Source organism: Gavialis gangeticus, unplaced genomic scaffold (assembly GCF_001723915.1).
Source record: "Gavialis gangeticus isolate Ggan-Ray unplaced genomic scaffold, GavGan_comp1, whole genome shotgun sequence".
Classification (NCBI taxonomy): domain Eukaryota; kingdom Metazoa; phylum Chordata; order Crocodylia; family Gavialidae; genus Gavialis; species Gavialis gangeticus.
In genome coordinates this window covers 16,384,893-16,396,362 of record NW_017728995.1, presented here as the reverse complement: position 1 = coordinate 16,396,362, position 11,470 = coordinate 16,384,893, and the positions used below count along the sequence as shown (strand labels likewise).

Here is an 11,470-nt window from a genome sequence, read left to right as displayed (position 1 = left end):
TCTGATCTGACCAAATTTCATCAACTTATATGGAATGGATGTTAATACTATATCAAATAGGAGTAAGTTAGGAGCTCTGCTGTGAATAGGGCTGGATTTAAGTATTTTGGATCAATAAGACACAGCACAGAGCAATTTCATTGGCCCCCAAAGCCTTTTATGACTGTAAAACATCTGCAGCTGGGCTGTGAACAGTTCATGGACTGTGGCTGAGCAGGTTTTTGTACTGTAGGCACTCCCAGTTCTCCTCTCTCAAATGCTTCATTTTTAGTGTTTATTTTTGTTTGTATCCTTTGAAATGGCTTCTTTCCCCTCATTAAAATCTCTCATATGCATAGCCTTAAGAAATGTATTCACTCTCTTGTATGCACTATATTTTCCTAAAGAAATTCTGCTGAAAACCCCTACCCAGTATTATTAGATTGCAAAATTACTTCCTGCTTCTTTGCTAAGCCAGGTCATACCATTGTTTGCATTCCAGTGAGCTTATGCCAGGCCCATAACACCACAAACCCTTGCACCTCCGCTCCCTTGCAAATCCAAATACACCCTTACGGATCGCCTAAAGACCCTCTATCAAAACTACTGCCTTGAGGAGCTAGTCCCCTGTTCAAGTAAAAGGTATGCTGGGAAGAATTTAAACACTGACTCTGGAGATTTTATATCCTGGGATGTTTCACTTCCCCCATTACTGACTCCCCTCACATATTCCTTAAACTAGCGGCTGCTCAATCCACATTTTTGTATGAGGAGAATCCTAAGTAAATCTGCAGAGATTTGCAAAGCAGAACATCATGTGGGTTTTTGCTTTACACACACTTTCGACATGAGAAAATGGTGGGGGGCAGAGGTCAAGGGGAAAGAGAATGAATAGATTTCCTCTGACAATCCTGGTATCCTTACAATTATCTCCACTACAGAATTCACAACATTTTTAGATATGCCAACTGGGGCCATTTGCTCTCTAAAATATAGTAGAGTAAAGCAGAGGCTCTGAATATGTTCAAGAACACATACACCTGCAAAATGGCAACTGCATTTCTGATGCGGAAGAGAACAGTCAGCTTGAACTTTTGCATACATGTTTTCTTGGTTTTTTGCCCGAGGTTCAAATCCAACTGAATTAAAAATGAAGTAGAGCATTTTCCAGGTAAACTGGCCTGAAATGTACTGCTGTTAAACTGTCACTTACGGTAGCACTGCTTTCCATCAGCCCCCAGCTCAAAGCCGGGATTACAAACACAGGTGAAAGATCCTAGAGTGTTCACACAACGATGAGCACACCTGGCTGTCCCTTCGATGCACTCATCAATGTCTGCAAAGCAAAGAGATGAGCAGTGAGAGCAAGGCAGGTATTTTTCAATTCTAATATCACCTCTAACAGGAGCATTTGAAACATCTGCTGAAACAGTATCTTATTTTCCAGAGGTGCAGTAGCACTTTAACAATTCCCCAAATGCCAAACTACAACACTGTCCTTCAAAATACTATTTTATATTTACAATGATGCATTTCAACTGAGGCTCTTGAAGTGATTTATAAACATTTATATTTACATCGCCCCCATAAAGTAGGGATGCTTTATTATTCTTTTAACACAGGTTGACAGCACTACTCGGAAAAGAAACCTGTACAAGTCCATCTTCCAGTGTGAAATCACTTTATCACACTCTATTATGTTTAAGAGAATGGAACAGGAGTGACCTAGTTTTCTGGACAATACTAAAAGGGGCTGGATTATTTTCTGAGCTCTCTCCCAAACAGCATGTTGGCAGAAAATGGTGTTCTGGAGACCTGCCCCTTATCTTTGCTATACCACTACTCTATGACATTTGTTGTACCACTTCCCCATCTCGCTGTCTTGAATCCTGCAGAGCTTCCCACTACATAGAAGCTGGGGAAAACACTGCGCTGAACAAAAGAAGGGCACTCCACCCCTGCGGGGGGAAAGAGACCTCTATCTACAGATCAGTGCAGGACATTGGCCCATCAGCATCATAATGAACAATCTGGCCTTGTAAATTATTTGACAGCATGGGAGCTGCGAAACCCAAAGGAAGAGAATCCCGAATGCAGAACAACACACTAAACCTCATGCTACAAAAGCCAATGGCTGACCTTGCTGTGTATAATGGAGCAAGAACTTCAACCTCCATGCTACGACTGACATTTATTCATGGCAGAAAATACCTAAGAAACTAAGAAGTCTTTCTATATTTCTAGCTATTCTGTTTTCTTTTCTCAAGGTACATGTGAGGTGTAGAGATAGATGTTCTTGAGGACTGTAAAGCTAAAACATAAACAATCTTATTCATGCAGTCAGTACGATTGCAAGATGGGGGCATAAGGCAGAACCAAAAATATTCACCAGTATTGTGGTGATATTTATGACATTTGGTAACTGCTTCAAAGTTCTGATAGGGCAAAATTCCCCAGCATATGAATAATTAGCTGTCATTTTGCAAGCTGAAATTGTTGGCAAAGTAGTGTGAAATACTTTATTTTTTCAAGGAGCAAAACATTTTTTGATATATTACAATTTTAAAGTGATTTACAAGTCTGCTACTGCCTCAATCATTATAATAAAATAAATTCTAAATACCTATATATTTTGGTGTTCGATTTTGGTTTTTTTTATCATATAAAATCAGAGCCCCCCCGCCCCCTTCACTCACCAGGACATGGGTCCAGCTATGGCTGCCCTCCCCGCTGTTTTGTGGAGCTGAGCAGCCTTGATATGTCAGTGCCCCTCACTCCCAAGCCACAGCCCCCGCCATCCCAGCTCTGTCACTGCCCCTCACTTCTGATCCCCCAGCCCAACTGGTGCACCTCACTCCCAACTCCCAGCCCTCACCCCCGACCCCTGCTGGTTCCCCTCACTCCTGACCCACTGCCCTCTGTCCCCAGGCCCCCAGTATGTGGGGTGGGGGGTGTAGGGCAGGACAGGGGTGTGTGAGGCAGGGGAGGTGCTTGACCATAGACAATGTCATAGGTGATGCATTGGGAGGGTATGGGGGGCATGTGCCCACCCCCATATTTCTGCACCCACAGCAGGCATAGGGCTGGAGTCTATTCAGACCAGCATGGGCAGGAAATGTCTTTGTGGCCCAGTGGGCAGGACCCAGCATGGGAGGGCAGAGCAGGGTGGTACCAGCCATGCCACCAGCAATGCAAGAAATAATGGACGGTGGGGCAGCCACACTGCCTTTACCTCCTTCTGCCACCACCCACTTACACACCGGACTGTGACTCTAGCCCACCGCCATAGCTCAGCCACTGCCCCCACCACCACCTCTCCCCTCAGGCTGCCTGCACTGTCCCCAATCCACCTCCCCTCTGGGACAGAGCTGCGGCCTGAGAGGAGCAGTGGTGGTGGCCAGCCACAGTGGCAAGGTAGAGCCATGGGCTTGGCATGCAAGGGCTGGTGGTTGGAGGAAGTGTGGGCAGCACAGCCTCCTCCCCACCCCACTGGTCGGTTACTCCTTATGCTGCTGGCCACGTAGGGGTCCGGTGGCAATGGTAGCTATGAACCTTGCTGCTCTGCTCCACTGTCCTGAGCCGGGTCCTGCCTGCTGGGCCGCATACATGACTCCTGCCCATGACAGTCCAGCCAGGACACAGCCCTGTGCCTGCTGTGGATGCAGAAGTCTGGGGAGTACATGCCCCCATGCATCACCTATGCCCCACCCTGCCGCCCCACATATTGCCTGTGCCCCCAGTAGACTTATCTTCAGGGAACTGTGGAAGGTGCTTTCCACAACATTTTAAAGGAGAAAATCTGTGTTTTTCCATGGTAAACAGAAAACCTGTATCTCTGCAGATGACTCTTTTGATAGGTTTCAGTGTGAGGTGGTTGGTGACCACCAGAGCTATGTGGCTACAGGAGGGGTGTCTTTTTGTATTGTAACAGGTTACTGTGGGGTATTTGGATAGCTCTTTCAAATGTATGGTCTAATTCTCTATTGGACTGTCCTTACACAAAGGAAGATTTTAGGTTGGCTTGGTGGGCATTGTGAGTGTTCTTCTCAGAGCAGATGTGATGGTATATGGGGGTGGACTGTAGATTATAGCTTTTTTAGTGAACTTGGGATGACAGCTGGTCTTGTGGACATACGTATGGTAGTCCCAACCAAGGACTTTATACATGACATTGGTTTTATGGCACATTCATAGATTGTGAGGCTGGAAGGGACCTGAGAAAATCATCGGGTCCAGCACCCTGTACCAGGCAGGAAAGACAACTGGGGTCAGGTGACCCTGGCAAGGTGACCGTCCAGTCTCCTCTCGAATATTTCCAGGGTAGATGATTGCACCACTTCTGAGGGCAGCTTATTCCACAGTCTGGTCGCCCTAGCTGTGAAGAAGTTTTTCCTGATGTTGAGCCTGAAACAGTCTTCCAGGAGTTTGTGCCCGTTACTCTTGGTTTTCCCCGAGGGTGCCCTGGTGAACAGTTGTTCACTGAGCCCTGATATAGCAGTAAGTTCCTATCAACTCCTATCAACTTCTCTTTTTCAGGCTGAAGAGTCCCAGGTCCCTCAGCCTTTCCTCGTATGGCTTGCCGTGCAAGTCTCTGATCGTACAGCTGGCTCTTCTCTGGACTCTTTCGAGCTTTACCATGTCCTTGTTGAAGGACGTTATAACCTACCTGATTCCTGAATTATTCCCAGACATAAAAGGCGAGAATGAACCTTCTCCCTTTAGATATGCTTTGATCTCCCAGTAGTGAGCTTCTCTTCTTCTGCTAATTATGCCATCTACCCTGGGAATTTCTCTTCCCCCCTCTTCAAACTGTATTTTACTATGCTTGCCTGGCTTTTACTGCTCTGACCTGATGAAGAACATCTTCAGTTTGAAAGCTTGTTTAACTCTATTCCAACTATGCAACTGGTCCAATAAAAGATATCACCCTAAGAAATCCTTGCCTCCTGCTGATTTCTGTAGTAATATGGAAGCAATTCCTTGCCTAAAGATCTTTTTGATTTCTAAATAGGTTTTTCACTGAGATGGTACAGTCTGCTACCTGAACTAGTTTTCATGTATCTCCTTTCTGGGGCATTATTTTGTAGGAATCATATGTGAATAACACCAGATTATCTACAAACGCAAATGAAAAATTAAAATGAATAACTGCCATTATTGAAATGGCCTTTCAAGGCCTAGGGATGGTAAAAAATGTGCTAGAACTGCTGTCTTAAATACACATCCATATATTTACACAACTTACTCATTTCTATTCAAATCTCAGTTACACAAAACTCTGAATAATGTCCTCTTTTCCCATTAAATAGCCCTTTTGCAGCTCCTTACCTAAGCAGGATCTTTTGTCTGCAGATAGATAATGCCCAGGATGGCACTCACATTTTGCAAACCCTCTCTCATTTTGACAGATGTGTGGGCATCCTCCATTCCCAGCTGCACAGGGGTCTATCACTGAAATCATTTAAAATATTGACAATTTAAAGGTTACACTTTTGCCCCCAAATGGTTTTAACCCACCATCATTTCAAGTGACACTGATCACTGCTGTAGCAAAAAGAGAATAGATAGAAAAATATTTAGCCAAACTTTAGTCAGACCCATTCTTTGCGTGTAATTTTCCTACAACTAGGGTATTTAAAGCAGTGGAAAAATGTGATTATACATAGAATAAGTAGTCAGGAAGAGGAGAGACAAGAACAGTTTATTTGTTTTAACTGGTTTGCTTTCAAATTTGAAAGTGTTGGACTAAACCAATAATAATCAAAACTCCAATAACTTATGAATTCATGGCTGAAAGAATATTTTGTAGACATTAGGGAAAATGTGGGCTAAGGCAATCCTAAAAGCTCTTACTCCTTTTTAAATGTAAAGCATTAAAGGTATTGATGGAAACATGTATTCAAAACAAGTATATGACATTTCAAAGATAAGTAGCTCAAGAGCGCAAGTATTTAGGGCCACATTTCTAAAATGTCATACATTTTCGCACCTACAACAATGCCCTGAAGTCTTTGCATGCTTATTTTATGGTACATGATTCACAGGTTGCAGATTCTCATGATGGAAGAACAAAAACGTATTTAAGCAAACAGAGAAGGAATTTACACATGCAAATACAGGCCCCATTAGTAAAACCGGGCCCACCTGACTGCGAGATATGAGCCATGGCTAGCACACCAGCATCTGACATTTTGAACATGCTAAATTTCAAGTGTCAAATGTTTTGTATGCAAATACATAGGTGAATGATATTACGCATGCAGATTTGGAAGCCACTACTGAACATGATTTAGCAGAAACTTTCTAGGGTCTAAAGTTATTGCTTTTGTATTAAAACACAACATTCTTTCCTGTCTGGGTAAAAATATTTAATTTTCATGTTTATTGCTTAATTACTGTCTGATTTGAAAACCCAGACCAGTGATTTCACTCTTCTCCAACCTCTGCCTTTCTGCCAAATTACCACATGTGAATGCATGGCTCTTTCCGTTAGCTGTCAAGGAGTGTTGTATATGGCAGCATTGATTTAAGAGGGGTAATGAAGAGGCTGGGCTCCCATGCCTACTGCCACACACAGGGCAGCTTCAGGTTCCCACTGCAGATGCAACTGTAATTGCATAGTCGCAGCCCCACCCCTCTCCTCTAGGCTGCTATCCAGAGTGGCTGCTCCAACAGCCCTACCCTATTTATGCCACTGACTGCTTAACCACAGTGAGTGTGTCCACATGTGAATTAATGAGCCTTTTCTAATTCGCATTAAATTTAGTACCCCCAATGTGAGGTACTAAATTAACACGCATTAGGATGTGCTAATGTGCAGCAGTGAGTTTGCACACTTTTTAAGTGACACCTAATGCGCAGTAGACTAGTTTGCTGTGCATTAGCATAATGTCATGGGTTTTTATGTGACACTTTAATGAGCAGTAAAATAGGATACAGTACTGTGCATTAAAGTGCATGTGTAGACGCACCCGGTATGAAGGAAATGGCCCCAGTAGAGTAGCAATATTAGAATGGTTGAATTACCATTGCCAACAGGTGTTTGTTGGAAAGAATTTGAAATTTGAAGGAAAGTGATTGGGTAGATAAAAAGACATGAGAGTTGGAGGAGGAAAGAGGCAATTCTGGGGGAGAGGAAGGAATTCTTTCTTTCACTTCTTATTCCTCACTTACACATTCATGCTCTCACAAGCTACAGCAGTTCAACCAGTTTTTCAACCAGTCTAAACAAACTAGTCTTGGCAAACATTCAATCTAGTTTTATGGTGTTAGACTCCTGCCATGTCTGCACATCAGGTTTCCTGTTCCCTGATATATTTTCCAGCTTCTGGAAGGGGATGGAGAATAGAAGGGTCTGTGTATTTTTGTCTTTAATATGATTCTCTGTTTCCTCCAATTCCCACTTGATCTTCTTTTAATACAATAGTGATCTGACAGCTGTCTTTTATCTGCCAGCAGAGGGTGCTGTGCCAGAGGTTCAAGTTCATGCTAATTCCTTTGCATCTCAAGGGCGTAACTGCTCAACTCTACTTGGCAATTTAAGAATGAGACCTGATGACATGAAACTCTCCGCTAAGGGACAGCTTCAACTGTCTGCTGAATACAAGGATGCCAATGGGTCCCCAGGGGATACTGGCACTTAATCCTACACGTCACTTCCATGGCTGACAACTCAGTTCTGTCTACAAAGGTTTAGCTTCAAGCAAATGCTAGTTCCCTGGCTGCTAGGAAAAGCTGAACTTTTTTGCTGAATTTTATTTTAGGGTAAACTAAATGGAACCGCTGCCAAACAGCATCTGTTTTAACCTGTATATTATTAAGAATGTTAGGGTATGTAAAGCTTTAATTTAAGAATGATTACAACATACAGTAAATCTAGTAATATTCTCTAACATGACAACATCTAAGCAACAAATTGCAGGGAAGAATTTAGTAAAACAGCAATTTTAATAAAAAAAAAAATAGCTATGTTGCAAGTTCCTTAGGATAAAAGGTTGTAAGAGGCAGAAATCCTCAGGACATAAGGCAACCATTAGCTGCCTCAGGAAGAAGAAATGTCCCCTGTGATCAGGCAATTCCATTATGTGGTTTCTTGAACCTCTCTCTCAAGCATCTGGCCCGGGCTGCCGTCAAGATGCAAGACAGGCTTATGTTCTTGAATGTTATGCCAATTTTTGCCTGTCAGTGGTTTCCCAAGAGAAATGTGTTTAGCATGTGTGATAGCAATCAATGATTTTGATGTTTCCTGGGATAGCTCTTTTCTATATGGATCTTCCTCTCTCTCTGAAGCTCAATAAAATTATATATCCTCATCCTTTGTCATGGGGCTGTCTGGAAAAGACTAAGAAAGACTAAGAATTGTGGTCATCTAACCCAACCTCCTGCACAAATGCAGGTGTGCTGCTGTGTACAAACTATCCGAGACCATGGGTGTTTGGTATGAAATACTGGTAGGATGAGAGCACTGGGAACATTAATTGCTGCTCCTTGCTGCTAAATTTCTGGATGTTGCGGGAGCCCTACACCTTGGCATAATGGGGTGGGACAAAGGGAGAGATATGGATGAATCTAGGATTTTGAAAAGGCGGGGTTGTAGGTGGTATGGTGTATCATCACATATAACACAGCACATAACATATTTACCCAAATCCAAGGTAACCCTACATTTAAGATAAAACCCCCAATTATTAGATTCTATACATGGGAAATTAATAAACGTTACAATTTTCCATGTATAGAATCTAATTATTGGAGGGTTGTCTTAAATCCTCCCCCCCCAACTGCAGCAGGGAGGCAGGAAGTGGGGGGCATTAGGTGGTGTGGGGAGGTCAAATAGCTTGCCTCCTGCTGCTTGTCCTCCTCTCGTCTCATCTTGGAATCAAGTAAATACAGTACTTTTTTCCAATTAAAGAGATTCTAAAAGATTTACTAATATGGTAGGGGCCCAGTGCTACATAATTCATTTTAAGATCAAAGCAAAAATAAGTATAATGTTATAGAAATGCACACTAATTTGATAGATTATATATAAAGCTTAAAAAACACAATGAACTAGGCAAAAATAGTCAAAAGAAATTACTTTATTGCTTCTGTAGTCATTATAGTTAAATGGACATCTCTTGTTCAGGTTTGTAAAACAAAATCTAGCCTGCTTGAGCACCCTGACAGTGAATCCAACATTTCATTTTCAGTCATATTCACCTGAGTTAATGTTCCTGAGTTAGTATTACCACACATGGGTTAAAGTTTTTAGCTAGGGCAATAAACAGTCTGTAGGGCTGTGAAATAGAAGACTGATATTACCAGGAATGGCTAACAGATAACAAAATTGCAGAAGAAAGGACAAGTTGTTTAATGGAACCTCAAGACCATTAAAAAGGAGGTGGTGTCATTGACACCTGTGGAATGAAGAAAGATTAGTGGGGAGGAGGTAGATTGTGAGTCAAAGTCAAATGATTCCCTCACTGCTGCCTGAATAGGAATGTTGCTTCCCCTCCAGGGCAGCTGGCTTTACAATTTGAGTGCAGCAGGAATCAAACAGGGGTAGAATTGCATCCCTGCACCACCCTACTGATCCACTGCTGGGGGTACTACGGGCAACTGCCCTGTAGCAAAATTTGGGGAGTGGGGGTGGTGAAAAAAACAGCTGAAGTGGCAACTGGAAGTCACTGTTTTTGCTTTGCCCCAGGCACTCTGCCATATCCCTATACCTCTGACCCTGAAGGCCTGGTAAAATGGCCCTGCATGCTAGATTGGGAACACAGAATCATAGAAATTAAGGTCTGGAAGGGATCTCAAAAGATGAAGTCCTACCTCCCCTGCTCTGGGCGGTAATACTGCTGAGATCAAATGCTCCCACCAAGGTGTCTGTCCAGTCTCCACTTGAAGACTTCCAAGGTTAGGGACTGCACCACCTCCTTGGGAAGTCTATTCCAGATTCTGGTCTCCCTTAATGTAAAGATGTTTTTCCTTACATCCAACCTGAAACCATCATCTAATAGTTTATTGCCATTGCTCCTTGTCCTCCCCTGGGTGGTGTAGGTCCCTATCCCAGTGCCTTGTGGTGGGACAGTGCTCAATCCTGGAGGGTGCGGGTGGCATGGGACATCAGTGCCTGTTCTCAGTGCATGGGGCCAGATCCAGCCCATGGACCAGCTCTGTGCCATTCATCTGGCCCACAGGGCAAACAGGTGGAGCACCACTGTCTTAAACAATGCATAGAATCATAGATTTGGAAGGAACTGTGTACTCTCTCTGGGTAGAGAGACATAGGTAGCCATGTTAGTTTGAAGTCAAGCAGAAGGCAGGGCAATTTTGCACCATATAGACTAACTAAATTAGAGGTATGCACATACTTTCACAGCACCTGACAAAGTGAGCTTCAGATTTCATAGACAGTAGGGCTGGAAGGGATCTTGTGAAATCATCAGGTCCAGCCCCCTGCCCAAGGGACAGGAAGTCAGCTAGGGTCAGATCACCCCAGCAAGATTAATAGATTCATAGATTGTTAGGGGCCGGAAGAGACCTTGCAGATCATCAGGTCCAGCCCCCCTGCTCTAGGCAGGAAGTCAACTGGGTCCAGTGATCCCAGTGAGGTGACTGTTCAGTTTCCTCTTGAAAACCACCAAGGTAGGTGACTGCAACACCTCTGGAGGGAGTTTATTGCACAGTTTGGACACCCTGACTGTGAAGAAGTTTTTCCAGGTCTTAAGCCTGAAGCGGCCTTTCAGGAGTTTGTATCCATTGGTCCTGGTCTTCCCCAGGGGTGCCCTAGTCAACAGTTGTTCACCAAACTCCTGATGCACTCCTCTGATATAGCAGTAAGCCATTATCAAGTCCCCTCACAACCTTCTCTTGTTTAGGCTAAAGACACCCAAGTCCCTCAGCCTTTCCTCGTACGGCTTGCTTTGCAAGTCCCTGATCATACGTGTGGCTCTTATCTGGACCCTCTCAAGTTTTTCCACATCCTTATTGAAGTGCGGCACCCAGAACTGGACACAGTACTCCAACTGTGGTCTCACCAATGCTGAGTACAGTGGGAGTATCACTTCCTTAGTTTTACATGAGATGCATCGTAGAATCATAGAAGTCGGGTCAGAAGGAACCTTATAGATCTTCAAGTCCCATCCCCTGCCAGGGCAGGAGAAAAAACTGGGCTTAAATGATCCCAGCTAGGTAGGCATCAAGCCTCCTCTTAAAGACCCCCAGGGTAGGAGCCAGCACCACTTCCCTTGGAAGTTGGTTCCAGATCCTAGCCTCCCTAACTCTGAAGTCGTTCTTACGGATGTCTAATCTAAACCTACTCTCCAACAACTTGTGGCTGTTATTCCTTGTTATGCCAGGGGGTGCTAGGGGAAACAAGGTCTCTCCCAAACCCTTCTGGTCCCCCCTAGTGAGTTTATAGACGGTCACCAGGTCCCCCCTCAGCCTTCTCTTGTGAAGGCTGAACAGGTTCAGGTCCCGCAGTCTCTCATTGTAGGGTCTGCCCTGT

At 43.9% G+C, this 11,470-nt stretch overlaps 1 protein-coding gene across 6 annotated transcripts in view; it reads right to left on the bottom strand.

Moving 5' to 3' along the window:
• Nucleotides 1-11,470, bottom strand: part of LOC109287955 (multiple epidermal growth factor-like domains protein 6) — a 360,336-nt gene that overhangs the window by 94,153 nt on the left and 254,713 nt on the right. For all 6 annotated transcript variants that reach the window (XR_002095029.1, XR_002095028.1, XM_019503252.1 and 3 more), the window contains 2 exons: nucleotides 5,308-5,430; nucleotides 1,193-1,315 (listed from right to left, as the gene is read on the bottom strand). Coding sequence is in view for 4 of the 6 variants with exons in the window: in XM_019503252.1 (XP_019358797.1) it covers nucleotides 1,193-1,315; nucleotides 5,308-5,430 (246 nt within the window). In the remaining 2 variants the exon portion in view is untranslated. The remainder of the gene's footprint in view (nucleotides 1-1,192; nucleotides 1,316-5,307; nucleotides 5,431-11,470) is intronic.